The 19519-nt window shown below is 47.5% G+C and overlaps 1 protein-coding gene across 1 annotated transcript; it reads left to right on the top strand.

Annotated features, from left to right (window-relative positions):
• The first annotated feature begins 7485 nt into the window (after window positions 1–7485).
• Window positions 7486–17670, top strand: LOC135533478 (tripartite motif-containing protein 16-like). The gene is made up of 6 exons (XM_064960779.1): window positions 7486–8201; window positions 8633–8728; window positions 11755–11988; window positions 15873–16032; window positions 16158–16217; window positions 16449–17670. Exons 1-6 carry the CDS (start codon window positions 7605–7607, stop codon window positions 17006–17008), a joined length of 1707 nt encoding a protein of 568 aa, XP_064816851.1. The 5' UTR covers window positions 7486–7604; the 3' UTR covers window positions 17009–17670.
• The last annotated feature ends 1849 nt before the right edge of the window (window positions 17671–19519 follow it).

Genomic DNA, 19519 nt, shown 5'->3' with positions numbered 1-19519 from the left:
CTACCATATCTGTTATTTTATCATGTTAAACTAACCTAACGAACCTAAACCCCTGCACATTGACTCCTACCATATTTTATCATGTTACCTTGTTCTTATTTTTTTACATTACTTAATTTAGTAAATATTTTCTTAACTCTATTTTCTTAAAACTGAATTGTTGGTTAAGGGCTTGTAAGTAGATTGTAAGTAGATATTTCATTAGTTTTGAGGAGGCATTGAATTGTTGCTACATATATTTTATATATATATATTCTTTCCATGTTTTTTTAATTTTAGGCTTTTTAATTTCATATTTTGATATTTTTTATTTTATAATTAAAAAAAATGTAAAAACACTTTTTTGGTTAGTACATGGTTCCATATGTGTTATTTTTGATGTCTTCACTGTTATTCTACAATGTAGAAAATAGTCCTTATAAAGTAAACTCCTGGAATGACTAGGGTGTGTACAATCTGTTGACTGGTACTGTATGAACACTAGTATTCAGACATTACTCAGTCAGCAATGTCTGGTTGATCCATTTGATATGTCATGAGCACGTACTGTAGTTAGGATACGGTCCTAGTATTGACTGGATCAGGGGTATCTATGATTGGACCAGTCAGAAATAGAGTTATTGGTATGATATACTGGAGTGTATGTGTTTGTCCCAGGAGAATCTGCGGCCCCAGTTCGAAGCCAAGTACTCCCGAGTAGAGAGAGTAAACCCCATCTCTGGCAAGCCGGAGCCCTTCCAGCCCTTCACTGACAAACTCAGCAGACTCATGGTCTCTGTGTCTGGCATCTTCTTCATGGTAATGTTAGAGTTGCGTAAATTCGAATCTGGTATCAGGATAAATATAACAATGAGTCACTGATTTTATACTATGTATTTTTTATTAGCTAAGTCATAAATGGCAAATGCAACGTTCGTATATACGGGCTCACTGTAATACCACGCAGGGCAGAACAGAGAACTGACAGGATGTACGTAAACATTGTTCTTATACACATTATGATAGACGGAGTTCAAGCCCGTCTGTTGGCCTATCACAGTAGAGACTGGGCGTGGTTTAAACTTGCCCAGCCTATCGCAGGCGCTCAGGCGGGTCCGCGCCTCTTGGCGCTTCTTCCTCCCTCCGTCGATGTATAGATCCTGACTGTTCAACCAACATCAGATAATATTTAATCATATATATGCTAATGGTTATAATGTAAAATACAGAATCCAACAAAGGTCAGGCAAGAGAGAACAATAAGGGTGAACAGAAATACAGAAACCCGCGATGGACCAAACCAAAATATACAACACTTTTACAATCAAGTGTATTTACCATATAGACATGAAAAAGTGTTTGTACACCAAAAAATAAGAGACATCTACCACTATCAGATTAGAGACGTATCAGATTAGAGCCATATCAGATTAGAGCCAACAGGTAGACTAGGCATCTACCACTATCAGATTAGAGCCAACAGGGAGACTAGGCATCTACCACTATCAGATTAGAGCCAACAGGGAGACTAGGCATCTACCACTATCAGATTAGAGCCAACAGGGAGACTAGGCATCTACCACCCCACTACCACTATCAGATTAGAGCCATAAGGGAGACTAGACATCTACCACCCCACTACAACTATCAGATTAGAGCCATAAAGGAGACTAGACATCTACCACTATCAGATTAGAGCCATAAGGGAGACGAGACATCTACCACCCCACTACCACTATCAGATTAGAGCCATAAGGGAGACTAGACATCTACCACCCCACTACCACTATCAGATTAGAGCCATAAGGGAGACTAGACATCTACCACCCACTACGACTATCAGATTAGAGCCATAAGGGAGACTAGACATCTACCACCCCACTACCACTATCAGATTAGAGCCATAAGGGAGACTAGACATCTACCACCCACTACGACTATCAGATTAGAGCCATAAAGGAGACTAGACATCTACCACCCACTACAACTATCAGATTAGAGCCATCAGGGAGACTAGACATCTACCACCCCACTACCACTATCAGATTAGAGCCAACAGGGAGACTAGACATCTACCACCCCACTACCACTATCAGATTAGAGCCATAAGGGAGACTAGACATCTACCACTATCAGATTAGAGCCATAAAGGAGACTAGACATCTACCACCCCACTACCACTATCAGATTAGAGCCAACAGGGAGACTAGACATCTACCACCCCACTACCACTATCAGATTAGAGCCATAAGGGAGACTAGACATCTACCACCCCACTACCACTATCAGATTAGAGCCATAAGGGAGATTAGACATCTACCACCCCACTACTACTATCAGATTAGAGCTATAAGGGAGACTAGACATCTACCACCCCACTACCACTATCACTATACTGAGGCCTGTAATTTTCATCATACGTACACTTCAAACTTTTGTTATTGACCAAATACTTATTTTACACCATAATTTGCAAATAACTTCATTAAATGTAATTAAATGTGATTTTCTGGATTTTTTTCTCATTTTGTCTGTCATAGTTGAAGTGTACGTATGATGAAAATTACAGGCCTCTCTCATATTTTAAGTGGGAGAACTTGCACAATTGGTGGCTGACTAAATACTTTTTTGCCCCACTGTATCTAGTCTCCCTTATGGCTATTTTCAAAGTTTGATTGTATTTTTGAAAGTGTTAGATAATTCTCAATCTGCGTTGTGTCTTTTATAAGAACAGTCCTTATCTGTGGTACTGTATATTAACTATATACCACACCTCCTCAGGCCTTATCTGTGGTACTGTATATTAACTATATACCACACCTCCTCAGTCCTTATCTGTGGTACTGTATATTAACTATATACCACACCTCCTCAGTCCTTATCTGTGTTACTGTATATTAACTATATACCACACCTCCTCAGTCCTTATCTGTGGTACTGTATTTTAACTATATACCACACCTCCTCAGGCCTTATCTGTGGTACTGTATATTAACTATATACCACACCTCCTCAGGCCTTATCTGTGGTACTGTATATTAACTATATACCACACCTCCTCAGTCCTTATCTGTGGTACTGTATATTAACTATATACCACACCTCCTCAGTCCTTATCTGTGGTACTGTATATTAACTATATACCACACCTCCTCAGTCCTTATCTGTGGTACTGTATATTAACTATATACCACACCTCCTCAGTCCTTATCTGTGGTACTGTATATTAACTATATACCACACCTCCTCAGTCCTTATCTGTTGTACATTATATTAACTATATACCACACCTCCTCAGTCCTTATCTGTGGTACTGTATATTAACTATATACCACACCTCCTCAGTCCTTATCTGTTGTACATTATATTAACTATATACCACACCTCCTCAGTCCTTATCTGTGGTACTGTATATTAACTATATACCACACCTCCTCAGTCCTTATCTGTGGTACTGTATATTAACTATATACAACACAATGTAACTCCAAGTCAATCACACTTCTGTGAAATCAAACTGTCCACTCAGGAAGAAACACTGATTGACAATAAATTTCACATGCTGTTATGCAAATGGAATAGACAACAGGTGGAAATTATAGGCATTTAGCAAGACACCCCCAATAAAGGAGTGGTTCTGCAGGTGGGGACCACAGACCACTTCTCAGTTCCTATGCTTCCTGGCTGATGTTTTGGTCACTTTTGAATGCTGGCGGTGCTTTCACTCTAGTGGTAGCATGAGACGGAGTCTACAACCCACACAAGTGGCTCAGGTAGTGCAGCTCATCCAGGATGGTAAATCAATGCGAGATGTGGCAAGAAGGTTTGCTGTGTCTGTCAGCGTAGTGTCCAGAGCATGGAGGCGCTACCAGGAGACAGGCCAGTACATCAGGAGATGTGGAGGAGGCCGTAGGAGGGCAACAACCCAGCAGCAGGACCGCTACCTCTGCCTTTGTGCAAGGAGGAGCAGGAGGAGCACTGCCAGAGCCCTGCAAAATGACCTACAGCAGGCCACAAATGTGCATGTGTCTGTTTCTGACCGTTTGAGCAGACTCCATGAGGGTGGTATGAGGGCCCAACGTCCACAGATGGGGGTTGTGCTTACAGCCCAACACCGTGCAGGACGTTTGGCATTTGCCAGAGAACACCAAGATTGGCAAATTCGCCACTGGCGCCCTGTGCTCTTCACAGATGAAAGCAGGTTCACACTGAGCACGTGACAGTCTGGAGACGCTGTGGAGAACGTTCTGCTGCCTGCAACATCCTCCAGCATGACCGGTTTGGCGGTGAGTCAGTTATGGTGTGGGGTGGCATTTCTTTGGGGGGGGGGGGGGTGCACAGCCCTCCATGTGCTCGCCAGAGGTAGCCTGACTGCCATTAGGTACCGAGATGAGATCCTCAGACTCCTTGTGAGACCATATGCTGGTGTGGTTGGTTGGCCCTGGGTGCCTCCTAATGCAAGACCATGCTAGACCTCATGTGGCTGGAGTGTGTCAGCAGTTCCTGCAAGAGGAAGGCATTGATGCTATGGACTGGCCCGCCCGTTCCCCAGACCTGAATCCAATTGAGCACATCTGGGACATCATGTCTCGCTCCATCCACCAATGCCACGTTACACCACAGACTGTCCAGGAGTTGGCGGATGCTTTAGTCCAGGTCTGGGAGGAGATCCCTCAGGAGACCATCCGCCACCTCATCAGGAGCATGCCCAGGCATTGTAGGGAGATCATACAGGCACGTGGAGGCCACACACACTACTGAGCCTCATTTTGACTTGTTTTAAGGACATTACATCAAAGTTGGATCAGCCTGTAGTGTGGTTTTCCACTTTAATTTTGAGTGTGACTCCAAATCCAGACCTCCATGGGTTGATAAATTTGATTTCCATTGATAATTTGTGTGTGATTTTGTTGTCAGCACATTCACCTATGTAAAGAAAAAGTATTTAATAAGAATATTTCATCCATTCAGATCTAGGATGTGTTATTTTAGTGTTCCCTTTATTTTTTTGAGCAGTGTACTACAGACCTGTCTGTCTTTATGTGTGTGCATTTGTCCCATAGTTAGAATTGTAGCCAAGTGCTCAGTAGCTATGTTTTTTTGTGCTCAGTAGCTATGTTTTTTTGTGCTCAGTAGCTAGGGTTTTTGGTGCTCAGGAGCTAGGGGTTTTTGGTGCTCGGGAGCTAGGTTTTTTTGGTGCTCAGGAGCTAGGTTTTCCATTAAAATGGCGTATAAAGAAAATGACCATTTTCCCAGCAGTGGTGTTTCCACCAGACTGACTTGTGATTTCAAATCAGGGATGACGTATTGCTCACTGTACCTTTTCTGCTTCAGTTTCTCAAGACCCCTGGGGGAGAGGGCCCCTCTCAAGACCCCTGGGGGAGAGGGCCCCTCTCAAGACCCCTGGGCGAGAGGGCTCCTCTCAAGACCCCTGGGGGAGAGGGCTGGGGGTTTGGAAAAGGCTGCTCTAACATTGCGGCATAGACTAGTGGCATTTAATGTCATAAAGTTGTGTCCCCATGTCAATGATGCTGTGCCAGGAGTTCACCCGAGGGGATGGGTGGGGGGGCTCTTGATCCGAGGGGATGGGTGGGTGGGGGCTCTTGATCCGAGGGGATGGGTGGGGGGGCTCTTGATCCGAGGGGATGGGTGGGGGGGGCTCTTGATCCGAGGGGATGGGTGGGGGGGGGGCTCTTGATCCGAGGGGATGGGTGGGGGGGGCTCTTGATCCGAGGGGATGGGTGGGGGGCTCTTCATCTGAGGGGATGGGTGGGGGGCTCTTCATGGGTGGGGGGGGGGCTCTTGATCCGAGGGGTGGGTGGGGGGGGCTCTTGATCCGTGGGGATGGGTGGGTGGGGGGGCTCTTGATCCGAGGGGATGGGTGGGGGGGCTCTTGATCCGAGGGGATGGGTGGGGGGGGGCTCTTGATCCGAGGGGATGGGTGGGGGGGCTCTTGATCCGAGGGGATGGGTGGGGGGGCTCTTGATGGGTGGGGGGGGGGCTCTTGATCCGAGGGGATGGGTGGGGGGGCTCTTGATCCGAGGGGATGGGTGGGGGGGCTCTTCATGGGTGGAGGGAGGCTCTTTATCCAAGGGGATGGGTGGTCTGCTCTTCAGCTGAGGGGATGGGTGGGGGGGCTCTTCATGGGTGGGGGGAGGCTCTTTATCCAAGGGGATGGGTGGTCTGCTCTTCAGCTGAGGGGATGGGTGGGGGGGGGGCTCTTCAGCTGCGCCTAGTGGTTAGAGTGGAGGGGCGGCAGGGTGGCCTAGTGGTTAGAGTGGAGGGGCGGCAGCGTAGCCTAGTGGTTAGAGTGGAGGGGCGGCAGCGTAGCCTTGTGGTTAGAGTGGAGGGGCGGCAGCGTAGCCTAGTGGTTAGAGTGGAGGGGTGGCAGCGTAGCCTAGTGGTTAGAGTGGAGGGGCGGCAGGGTGGCCTAGTGGTTAGAGTGGAGGGGCGGCAGGGTGGCCTAGTGGTTAGAGTGGAGGGGCGGCAGGGTAGCCTAGTGGTTAGAGTGGAGGGGCGGCAGGGTGGCCTAGTGGTTAGAGTGTAGGGGCGGCAGGGTGGCCTAGTGGTGAGAGCGTTGGACTAGTAACCGAAAGGTTGCAAGATTGAATCCCCGAGATGACAAGGTACAAAAGCTGTCGTTCTGCCCCTGAACGAGGCAGTTCCGAGGCCGTCATTGTAAATAAGAATTTGTTATTTAACTGACTTGTTAATTAAAAGTCTGATAAAAAATAAAAATAACACCGCAGACAACAACAACAAGGTTTGACCACTCCCCAAAAAATGGCATAGAAGGGACATAGACACCCCCACCCCTTGCCAAAAAGACATAGAAGACACACACAACCCCCCTCCCACCCAAGAAGTCACAGCATGTCACATCAGAACCAGAGCTCTGCAGGAGTTTGATGTTTGAATTGTGTATGTAGTGTGAAAACTATAGGAAATGTAAAGTGGCTGTTCCACTGATGTTATAAGGTGAATTCACCAATTTGTAAGTCGCTCTGGATAAGAGCGTCTGCTAAATGACTTAAATGTAAATGTAAATATACCACACCTCCTCAGTCCTTATCTGTGGTACTGTATATTAACTATATACCACACCTCCTCAGTCCTTATCTGTGGTACTGTATATTAACTATATACCACACCTCCTCAGTCCTTATCTGTGGTACTGTATATTAACTATATACCACACCTCCTCAGTCCTTATCTGTGGTACTGTATATTAACTATATACCACACCTCCTCAGGCCTTATTGATTAATTACAACACATAGGTGTATTATAAGGCATTATAAAGGTCATTAAAATAATGATACATACGTACTTCATAGAAACTGTTACCCTTCATATATTCTAACAACTCACATTTTAAGATTCATTATGTCATTTGTTCCATGTTAAGGGCTCTAACCTTGGAACAAAACTATTTGTCTCCCTCTTGCTGTTGCATGCAGTTCCTCTCTCTCTTCCTCCATTCCTCTAACCCCTCCCTCCTTCTAACCCCACCCCTCTGGCAGAACCAGGAAGTCCCTCCCCTTCCCACAAACTCTCTTCTGAGGAAACGAAACTGATCTGAGTCTCTCTGTCGTCTGTCTGTGTGAGAGTGAACAACCGTCCAAATGGCTCAACAGGGAGTTCTGCTGGACCAGGACCAGTTCTGTTGTTCTGTCTGTCTGGATATACTGAAGGAGCCGGTCACTATTCCCTGTGGACACAGTTACTGTAGGAGCTGTATTGAGGGCTGCTGGGATCAGGATGATCTGAAAGGGGTCTATAGCTGTCCTCAGTGCAGACATACCTTCACTACAAGACCTACGTTGATGAAAAATAACATGTTGGCAGAGGTGGTGGAGAAACTGAGGAAGACAGGACTCCAGGCTGCTCCCCCTCCTGCTCTGTGCTCTGCTGGACCTGGAGATGTGGCGTGTGATTTCTGCACAGGGACCAGAAAGCAGAAAGCCCTCATGTCCTGTCTGGTGTGTCTGGCCTCTTACTGTGAGACTCACCTCCAACCTCACTATGAATTTCCTGCTTTCAAGAAGCACAAGCTGGTCAAAGCCACCGCACAACTACAGGAGAAGATCTGCTCTCATCATGACAAACTGCTGGAGGTTTACTGTCGTACCGATCAGCAGTGTATCTGTTATCAGTGTGTGATGGATGAACATAAAGGCCATGATACAGTGTCAGCTGCAGCAGAGAGGACTGAGAAACAGGTAAGACCAGAACAACTTGTTGGTGGCTGTCTGATAAACTAAGAATTAAAGATACAGTAGGAACTAAATCTGTTTGAATATGAGATCATTCATATGAAATGGATCCACAGCAGAACAACTATGAACACAAACCTTGAGTATATAGATATGTTAACCCAGATTCTCCAAATGTATCACCATTTTCTAAAGTCAAACACTATTATCATTCTGAATAGCGTTTTTTGAGTCCAAAGTTCAGCCTCAACACCTTGATACATGAAATCCTGCCATAAAAACTATACTCATTCACATAGCAACATAATATAATATTGTAAAGGGACTTCCTCAGGATTGTAGACCTTCCTCTCTATGGGTCCTATGTCACATTACTATACTATTGATCTACTGGACTAATAAAGCTTGATAGCTCATTGAAGAGTGATTCTCCACAGAGGCAGCTGGGGATGAGTCAGCAGAAGGTCCAGCAGAGATTCCAGGAGAGAGAGAAGGAGCTGAAGGAGCTCCAACAGGCTGTGGAGTCTTTCAAGGTGAGTATTGTTGACCAGAGGAGACACACCATTTCACTTCTCTCCTCCAGTCAGAGAGAGAGAGAGAGGGGCCCCTATCCAATCCCACTGACCCCACTGTTGGGAACAGGCTGTCTGGACCCCTTTCAGAGAATAGACTGGTTCATGTAACCAACTGGGCTGCCTCATCACATAACCATGAGTAACCATGACTGACTCATGTCCCCTATACATTAAAATGGAGTTGTCTCTCTCTCAATTCAATTTAAAGGTCTTTATTGGCATGGAAATATATGTTTACATTGCCAAAACAAGTGAAATAGACAATAAACAAAAGTGAAATAAACAATCAGAAATGAACAATAAACATTAGATTTGGAAGGGATTTGGGGGATGGGGAGGGTCTATTAGAAGTTAGTAGGACTCTTTTATTTTCTCAGAAGTTCTGAGTTAAAACATATCTTTACTATGCCAAAGCAAGTGAAGTAGATAATAAACAATCATGAATGAACCGTAAACATTAAACAACATTTATTTTCAAAAGAATAGAGACATTTCAAATGTAATAATTCAAGTGCAAACAGAGTGAGTCGTGCCCCAGACTGAGTCCTGGAGGTGAAATGGAAATGAATGAGGGAGGTAGAAGGTGAGGAGAAGAGTTCAGAACCAGAGAAGTTTATTTGAAGTGTATTTATTTATTTATTATTTATTGTATGTGTTGTGATATTGTTATAAGGATGTTGAAGAGAGGGAAAGATTGAAGTGTCATTGGGGTTGGACAGGGTTGGGAGAGTTTGGAAGGGATTTGGGGGATGGGGAGGGTATATTAGAAGTTAGTAGGACTCTTTTATTTTCTCAGAAGTACTGAGTTCCGTAGAAGTATTTAGAGGTGTAAACCGTGATTGAACACACTCCACCACAGTAGGTGGCGCCATGCACCTTTAACGTTGGTTTGAGGACCTCCATTATATCATAGAAGAAGAAGTTGGTCTGTGAGGGTTTTGTTGTTCCTGAGGAGGGCTACTATTATTTTTATTTTCAAGTATTTTCAGAATGTATTAAAGCCAAAGCTAAAGCTTCCCTAAACAATTCAATATATCAGTCAATATATTTTCTCTGTGATTTATTTTCTCTCCGTCAACCGTTCCATCGCATCTTAACCGTCTTACCGGGCGGGCACTAGGACCCGGGGGAGGCTGCTGCTGCAGAGGCTGCTGCACCGCTCGTGACTGTCAGTCCTCCTTGTAGCTCATTGGTTAAGCTGTGGCTCGAGACTGTTAACGGTTAACGGACAGGAAACGGCTCTGACAGGACACATTCATGTCGAGGCAGTGATGTGAATGTGTGGTAAGTTAGAATAGAGAGAGAGTTTTCACTACTATAGACTTTGGTCATAATCAAAGCTTTGTTAACCAATAGGTTTTTATGTGAGGCTGCCTGTAAGTTACAGTGTAACAGACGTTACTAACGGTAACGGTGTCTTTTAAATTCGACAAGTTATGTGGCGATGATATCTAGTTAACGTTGTATTTAATGTAGTGTAATGACCTGACTCGATCATAAAGGAACAATTGTCCAGACAGAGGATCGAGTTACGAATTGACGGTTTATTAGCAACTTTACACAGGCTACTGTTTGGCCTGAGCTCACGCCAAATAAATGAAAGATACCCCACAAGCCAATCGGGACCTTCTCTTGTGAAGCCCAGACGTCAGAGAGAGAACAAAGGCTGAAGCTTAACTTCCAATGCCCCGCCCCCTCCACGCCACTCCGCCAACCACCAGGATGCCCGGCATCAGAACATCCCAGGCATTCCTGTGATTGGCAGATAGCAGGTTGATTGGCATGTCGGACCCCGCGAACACTGGGAACTGGTAAGTACAACACAACCAGCTACTAGCCGAACACATAACACACAGCTGTCTGTGTGGGTCGCTACAGTAGTTTCACTATCTGTGCCAGGCTATAAATGACACAGATAACATCTAGTTAACGTTGTATTTAATGTAGTTTTACTATCTGTGCCAGGCTATAAATGACGGAGATAATATCTAGTTAACGTTGTATTTAATTGATCACAGCTTTCTGCTTTCCATGTAGAGTTTTTGGTAAAAAACATTACATTTGATTATTTTGTCAGCACAAATTTGGAAAAAATTCTTTGTTTATCTTTGTCAAACAGGCTGGGCGTCCTCCCAAAGATATGCTTAAAGTTCTGAATGATGATATGAGATATATATGATATACCAAGAGGTGTTCTGTACCTGTCTGTCCAGGAGGGAGGAGAGTAGAGCAGGACCAAGAGGTGTTCTGTACCTGTCTGTCCAGGAGGGAGGAGAGTAGAGCAGGACCAAGAGGTGTTCTGTACCTGTCTGTCCAGGAGGGAGGAGAGTAGAGCAGGACCAAGAGGTGTTCTGTACCTGTCTGTCCAGGAGGGAGGAGAGTAGAGCAGGACCAAGAGGTGTTCTGTACCTGTCTGTCCAGGAGGGAGGAGAGTAGAGCAGGACCAAGAGGTGTTCTGTACCTGTCTGTCCTGGAGGGAGGAGAGTAGAGCAGGACCAAGAGGTGTTCTGTACCTGTCTGTCCAGGTAGGGGGAGAGTAGAGCAGGACCAAGAGGTGTTCTGTACCTGTCTGTCCAGGAGGGAGGAGAGTAGAGCAGGACCAAGAGGTGTTCTGTACCTGTCTGTCCAGGAGGGAGGAGAGTAGAGCAGGACCAAGAGTTGTTCTGTACCTGTCTGTCCAGAAGGGAGGAGAGTAGAGCAGGACCAAGAGGTGTTCTGTACCTGTCTGTCCAGGAGGGAGGAGAGTAGAGCAGGACCAAGAGGTGCTCTGTACCTGTCTGTCCAGGAGGGAGAACAAGGCCTGGTGGACCTGGAGAGCAGAGTTCTGACTGAACCTGTCTCTCTCTCTCTCTCTCTGTCTCTCTGTCTCTCTCTCTCTCTGTCTCTGTCTCTGTCTCTGTCTCTGTCTCTCTCTCTCTCTCTGTCTCTCTCTCTGTCTCTCTCTCTCTCTCTCTCTCTGTCTCTCTGTCTCTCTCTCTCTCCAGCGCTCTGCACAGTCAGCAGTGGAGGACAGTGATCAGATCTTTACTGAGCTGATCCGCTCCATTGAGAGAAGGAGCTCTGAGGTGAAGGAGCTGATCAGAGCCCAAGAGAAGGCTCAAGTGAGTCAAGCTGAAGGACTCCTGGAGCAACTGAAGCAGGAGATCGCTGAGCTGAGGAAGAGAAGCACTGAGCTGGAGCAGCTCTCACACACAGAGGATCACATCCATTTCCTCCAGGTAACTAAACTGTCTTGTTACATGTGATATGAAATTAACTTCATGGGAAATGTCTCTCTGTCCGTCCCCCTCTCTCTCTCTGTCCGTCCCTCTCTGTCTGTCTGTCCGTCCCTCTCTCTCTGTCTGTCCGTCCCTCTCTCTCTGTCTGTCTGTCTGTCCATCCCTCTCTGTCTGTCTGTCTGTCCGTCCCTCTGTCTGTCCGTCCCTCTGTCTGTCCGTCCCTCTGTCTGTCCGTCCCTCTGTCTCTCCGTCCCTCTGTCTCTGTCTGTCAGTCCCTCTCTCTCTGTCTGTCCGTCCGTCCCTCTGTCTGTCTGTCTGTCCCTCTGTCTGTCTGTCTGTCCCTCTGTCTGTCTGTCCATCTGTCTGTCTGTCCATCTCTGTCTGTCTGTCCGTCCGTCCCTCTCTCTCTGTTGGTCTGTCCGTCCCTCTCTCTCTGTCGGTCTGTCCGTCCCTCTGTCTGTCTGCCTGTCCGTCCCTCTCTGTCTGCCTGTCCGTCCCTATCTCTCTGTCTGTCTGTCTGTCTGTCCCTCTGTCTGTCTGTCTGTCCCTCTGTCTGTCTGTCCGTCCCTCTGTCTGTCCGTCCCTCTGTCTGTCCGTCCCTCTGTCTGTCCGTCCCTCTGTCTGTCTGTCCCTCTGTCTGTCCGTCCCTCTGTCTGTCCGTCCGTCCGTCCGTCTGTCCGTCCCTCTGTCTGTCCGTCCCTCTGTCTGTCCGTCCCTCTGTCTGTCCGTCCCTCTGTCTGTCCGTCCCTCTGTCTGTCCGTCCCTCTGTCTGTCCTGTCCCTCTGTCTGTCCGTCCCTCGCTCTCTCTGTCCCTCCCTCTCTGTCTGTCTGTCTGTCCCTCTCTGTCTGTCTGTCCGTCCCTCTCTCTGTCCGTCCCCCTCTCTCTCTCTCTGTCCGTCCCCCTCTCTCTCTCTCTGTCCGTCCCCCTCTCTCTCTCTCTGTCCGTCCCTCTCTCTCTCTCTCTCTGTCCGTCCCTCTCTCTCTCTCTCTCTCTGTCCGTCCCTCTCTCTCTCTCTCTCTCTCTCTGTCCGTCCCTCTCTCTCTCTCTCTCTCTGTCCGTCCCCCTCTCTCTCTCTCTCTCTCTGTCCGTCCCTCTCTCTCTCTCTCTCTCTGTCCGTCCCTCTCTCTCTCTGTCCGTCCCCCTCTCTCTCTCTCTGTCCGTCCCCCTCTCTCTCTCTGTCCGTCCCCCTCTCTCTGTCCGTCCCCTCTCTCTCTCTGTCCGTGTCCGTCCCCTCTCTCTGTGTCCGTCCCCCTCTCTCTGTGTCCGTCCCCCTCTCTCTCTGTCCGTCCCCCTCTCTCTCTCTGTCCGTCCCCCTCTCTCTCTCTGTCCGTCCCCCTCTCTCTCTCTGTCCGTCCCCCTCTCTCTCTCTGTCCGTCCCCCTCTCTCTCTCTGTCCGTCTCTCTCTCTGTCCGTACCCCTCTCTCTCTCTGTCCGTACCCCTCTCTCTCTCTGTCCGTCCCCCTCTCTCTCTCTGTCCTGTCCCCCTCTCTCTCTGTCCGTTCCCCTCTCTCTCTCTGTCCGTCCCCCTCTCTCTCTGTCCGTCCCCCTCTCTCTCTCTGTCCGTCCCCCTCTCTCTCTCTCTGTCCGTCCCCCTCTCTCTCTCTGTCCGTCCCCCTCTCTCTCTCTGTCCGTCCCCCTCTCTCTCTCTGTCCGTCCCCCTCTCTCTCTCTGTCCGTCCCCCTCTCTCCCTCTGTCCGTCCCCCTCTCTCCCTCTGTCCGTCCCCCTCTCTCTCCCTCTGTCCGTCCCCCTCTCTCCCTCTGTCCGTCCCCCTCTCTCTCTCTCTCTGTCCGTCCCCCTCTCTCCCTCTGTCCGTCCCCCTCTCTCTCTCTGTCCGTCCCCCTCTCTCTCTCTCTCTGTCCCTCTCTCTCTCTGTCCGTCCCTCTCTCTCTCTGTCCGTCTCCCTCTCTCTCTCTGTCCGTCCCCCTCTCTCTCTGTCCGTCCCCCTCTCTCTCTCTGTCCGTCCCCCTCTCTCTCTCTGTCCGTCCCCCTCTCTCTCTCTGTCCGTCCCCCTCTCTCTCTCTCTCTCTGTCCGTCCCCCTCTCTCTCTCTCTCTCTGTCCGTCCCCCTCTCTCTCTCTGTCCGTCCCCCTCTCTCTCTCTGTCCGTCCCCCTCTCTCTCTCTGTCCGTCTCCCTCTCTCTCTCTGTCCGTCTCCCTCTCTCTCTCTGTCCGTCCCCCTCTCTGTCCGTCCCCCTCTCTGTCCGTCCCCCTCTCTGTCCGTCTCTCTCTCTGTCCGTCTCTCTCTCTGTCCGTCCCTCTCTCTCTCTGTCCGTCCCCTCTCTCTCTCTCTGTCCGTCCCCCCTCTCTCTCTCTGTCCGTCCCCCCCTCTCTCTCTCTCTGTCCGTCCCCCTCTCTCTCTCTGTCCGTCCCCCTCTCTCTCTCTGTCCGTCCCCTCTCTCTCTCTGTCCGTCCCCTCTCTCTCTCTGTCCGTCCCCCTCTCTCTCTGTCCGTCCCTCTCTCTCTCTCTTTGTCCGTCCCTCTCTCTCTCTTTGTCCGTCCCTCTCTCTCTCTCTGTCCGTCCCTCTCGCTCTCTTTGTCTGTCCCTCTCTTATCTCTCTCTCTCTCTCTCTCTCTGCAGAGTTATCAGTCTCTCTCTCTCTCTCTCTCTCCAGAGGTATCAGTGTCTCTCTCTGTCCGTCCCCCTCTCTCTCTCTGTCCGTCCCCCTCTCTCTCTCTGTCCGTCCCTCTCTCTCTCTCTCTCTCTCTCTCTCTGTCCGTCCCTCTCTCTCTCTCTGTCCGTCCCTCTCTCTCTCTGTCCGTCCCTCTCTCTCTCTTTGTCCGTCCCTCTCTCTCTCTCTGTCCGTCCCTCTCGCTCTCTTTGTCTGTCCCTCTCTTATCTCTCTCTCTCTCTCTCTCTCTGCAGAGTTATCAGTCTCTCTCTCTCTCTCTCTCTCTCTCTCTCTCTCTCTCCAGAGGTATCAGTGTCTCTCTCTCTCTCCAGAGGTATCAGTGTCTCTCTCTCTCTCCAGAGGTATCAGTGTCTCTCTCTCTCTCCAGAGGTATCAGTCTCTCTCTCTCTCTCCAGAGGTATCAGTCTCTCTCTCTCTCTCCAGAGGTATCAGTCTCTCTCTCTCTCTCCAGAGGTATCAGTCTCTCTCTCTCTCTCCAGAGGTATCAGTCTCTCTCTCTCTCTCTCCAGAGGTATCAGTCTCTCTCTCTCTCTCTCCAGAGGTATCAGTCTCTCTCTCTCTCTCTCTCTCCAGAGGTATCAGTCTCTCTCTCTCTCTCCAGAGGTATCAGTCTCTCTCTCTCTCTCCAGAGGTATCAGTCTCTCTCTCTCTCTCCAGAGGTATCAGTCTCTCTCTCTCTCTCCAGAGGTATCAGTCTCTCTCTCTCTCTCCAGAGGTATCAGTCTCTCTCTCTCTCCAGAGGTATCAGTCTCTCTCTCTCTCTCTCTCTCTCCAGAGGTATCAGTCTCTCTCTCTCTCTCTCTCTCTCCAGAGGTATCAGTGTCTCTCTCTCTCTCTCTCTCTCCAGAGGTGTCAGTCTCTCTCTCTCTCTCTCTCTCCAGAGGTATCAGTGTCTCTCTCTCTCTCTCCAGAGGTATCAGTGTCTCTCTCTCTCTCTCTCCAGAGGTATCAGTGTCTCTCTCTCTCTCTCCAGAGGTATCAGTCTCTCTCTCTCTCTCCAGAGGTGTCAGTCTCTCTCTCTCTCTCCAGAGGTATCAGTGTCTCTCTCTCTCTCTCTCTCTCCAGAGGTGTCAGTCTCTCTCTCTCTCCAGAGGTGTCAGTCTCTCTCTCTCTCTCCAGAGGTATCAGTGTCTCTCTCTCTCTCTCTCCAGAGGTATCAGTCTCTCTCTCTCTCTCCAGAGGTATCAGTCTCTCTCTCTCTCTCTCTCTCTCTCTCAGAGGTATCAGTGTCTCTCTCTCTCTCTCTCTCTCCAGAGGTATCAGTCTCTCTCCAGTATCAGTGTATCTTCAGACTTACCCAGCATCGTTGTCCGTCCTCTTCAGTCCTTTGGAGATGTGAGTCAGACTGTGTCTGAACTGAGAGAGAAACTAGAAGACTTCCTTAAAGGAGTTTGGACCAAGATCTCCACTACAGGTGTGTTGAAAACAATAAGAACATCAACTTTAGACCATTGAAAGTTCCCTACTAGTCATATACATGTGGAATATGGTCTGATGATAACATTCCCTCTCTCTGTCAATGTGTTTGTGTGTCTGTAGTGAATATAGTGGATGTTGTACTGCCTCCAGAGCCCAAGACCAGAGAACAGTTGTTACAATGTGAGTCTCTTTATTGTGAAGTAACTAACAGTCTCTTTTTACTGACACTCCTAACAATCCCTCTAGAAATATATAGCAATAGTAGATCTAATCAAAGACTGGGTCTCTATCTGACTCCTCATATTTCTCTGATTTGATCTCTGCTGTGCTCTAATCAAAGACAGGGGAGATACAGTATCTGACTTAACTTATTGTTCTGACTCCCCTCGTTGGTCTCTGCTCTTCTCCCAGATTCCTGTCAGCTCACACTGGACCCAAACACAGCACACACACGCCTCTCTCTGTCTGAAGGGAACAGAAAGGTGACCTGTACACTCCTCTCTCTGTCTAAAGGGAACAGAAAGGTGACACGTACAGACCAAGTCCAACCATATTCTGTCCATCCAGACAGATTCACCAACTACTGTCAGGTTCTGTGTAGAGAGGGTCTGTCTGGACGCTGTTACTGGGAGGTGGAGAGGACTGGTGGTGTTATTACAGCAGTCTCATATAAAGACATCAGCAGAACAGAGAGAGATGGTGCATTTGGACTCAATAACAAGTCCTGGAGTTTATTGTGCTCTAGAGGTGGTTATTGTTTCAGACACAATCATGTTGTGACTAAAGTATCAGGCCCTCAGTCCTCCAGAGTAGGAGTGTACCTGGATCACAAGGCAGGTACTCTGTCCTTCTACAGTGTCTCTGACACAATGACCCTCCTCCACAGAGTCCAGACCACATTCACTCAGCCCCTCTATCCTGGGTTTGGTCTCTATGATTATAATGATACTGCTGAGCTGGTTAAACTGTAAACTGATTTGTTATTAATTAAAATTCAATGCAATGTTTTAATCTTGTACATTTCCATGAATCATGATGTCTGGTGTTGATGTATATTGGTTGTCATTCAGAACCGTTGATATGTTTTCTCAGTTGGTTCTCTGTCTCTATGTAATTCTCCTCAGTATCATTGATCAGCTTGTTGGCTCGGTCCTAATTGATGTGTTCTCTGTCACCTGGAGCTGCATGGAAAATGGTCCAGGAACTAAAGGACAATTCAGGACTAGTCAGCCCACTACAAGCTGGTATCACTTCCTTTCTACTAAACTATATGGTCTGGTTTCCCAGACACAGATGAATCCTAGTCCTGGACTAAACAGCAGTATGTTCAATGTAGATGTCCAGGAAACCGGCCCTAAATGTGTCATCTTTCATCCTCCCATACTGCTCAGTCCAGCAACATTAAACCTGTCCAGCAGGTGGTGCTGTTGACCAAACAATAAAACCAGCAGATATCTTGACTTGCCACTCAGTATATCAGTAATGTTCAGAATAGTACTTTAATATCATTGGAGATTGATGGTCTTTTTAATCCACTATCCAGAGTCAGGAACAGATGAAGTTAGGTCTGCTACTGTTCAGTGATTAAATATGATTTATGGTGATGGGAAATAATAAAAAACACTCAACTTCATCTAGTAATAGTTTTCCTTTGTTATTTATTCCAAGGTGTGTCTTTAACTTGTAAATGTATTGTGTGGAGGTGAGCTAGTGGTGTGGCTGATAGAATAGAATGAAGAGGGAGGAGGGGAGGAAGAGGGGAGGAGTGAAGGGCTGTTCAAGAAACCAGATGAGGAAGAGGAAGATGTTCAGGGGAATTACTGTCTCTGTTCCAAATGGTTCCCTATTCCCTACGTAGTGCACTACGGTGCTTCTGACCAGGTCTAAAGTAGTGTTCTACGTAGGGAGGAGGGGAGGGGAAATGGGCAGATATATCAGACAGATGAGGGAGAGAGAGATTTTCATCCAGGAGTTAGTGACTCTGTTCCAAATAGCTCCCTATTCCCTGCGTAGTGCACTGGGCTTCTTATAACCAGGTCTGAAGTAGTGTTCTAGATGTTAGATGGTTTCTCCCTGTCATTACAACATGACAATATGGTCGTGACTTTAGTGGTTTCCTCCCCCTGTGTTTTTAGTGTTATGTGTGTTGTCAGGGTTGTTCCTCTGTGTTCCTCATTGAAAATCCATTAACAATGAATCACAAACTAATTATATTCCAGTTGTGTTTCGACAACTTGATGTCTGACGTCCCCCAGTTCTGTTCAGACCCGTTGAACTGGGTCACATTCTGAATGGTGACTTGTATTGATAGTCCATACTGGACCTGACTGTGGTTAACCAGACTGGAGGGGTTCTGATCACATATTCCCTCATCTACACAACTTCACCTGATGTTCTCTCTGTAATGCATCTCTCTGTGTGTGTGTGTGTGTGTGTGTGTGTGTGTAGAAAGCAGACAACCTCAATCTGGTTTCATTCCTGTAGTTATCAGAACACATGGGGTGTGTAACAATTATCTCTCCTTTCTAAGTGTGAACTTGTCCACTTCCCTTCATGGATTTAAAGGAAATGACTGGTTTATGTAAACTCCCTCTACCCCATGTCAACACCAATCCAATGCTTTTACATTTGTGAGGAGTAGAGAAGGAAAGCTACATTTCACAACTCTTAGTACAAACTCAAAACATGAAGCCCTCTCTAAGGAGCCCTCAGAGGTGGACATCAGAGAGATGGAGGCAGGCGGCAGGGAACTGTTGTATCTAATGAAGTCCGGTCCATCGTCGTTGATCATGTGGTCAACAGAGGTCTGACCATGACAGAGGACGACACATTAGTTCACCCCAATCTGAAAAGATCAACTGGCAAATTCCATCATGAGAACATTTCACTAAGAAAAGCGGTGAGTCAGCAGGATGTGCACTATGCTTCACCTTTACATTTACAGGAAATGACATATTGTAATGCATGTCAACATGTTCCAGGATTGTTCCAGTAGGATCTACTGACAGTAAACTCTGTTCTACCCTCAGAATAGACAGAAGACCCCATGGTGGTGGTCGCGTGCTGACTGACCAGCAGGAGAGGACAGTGGAGGGAAATGGTGAGGGACAGGAATGATACACTGACCAGCAGGAGAGGACAGTGGAGGAAATGGTGAGGGACAGGAATGATACACTGACCAGCAGGAGAGGACAGTGGAGGAAATGGTGAGGGACAGGAATGATACACTGACCAGCAGGAGAGGACAGTGGAGGAAATGGTGAGGGACAGGAATGATATATATACTGTATACTATTCAGGTACATCACTATATACTGTATTCTATTCAGGTACATGACTATATACTATTCAGGTACATCACTATATACTGTATACTATTCAGGTACATCACTATATACTATATACTATTCAGGTACATCACTATATACTGTATACTATTCAGGTACAACATGGAGTTAGAACAGCCAGATAGACCAGTGATC

The sequence above is a fragment of the Oncorhynchus masou genome, unplaced genomic scaffold (genome assembly GCF_036934945.1).
Source record: "Oncorhynchus masou masou isolate Uvic2021 unplaced genomic scaffold, UVic_Omas_1.1 unplaced_scaffold_2399, whole genome shotgun sequence".
Lineage (NCBI taxonomy): Eukaryota > Metazoa > Chordata > Actinopteri > Salmoniformes > Salmonidae > Oncorhynchus > Oncorhynchus masou.
The sequence above is the reverse complement of the archived record's forward strand: the minus strand, read 5'-3'. Positions and strand labels throughout refer to the sequence as shown.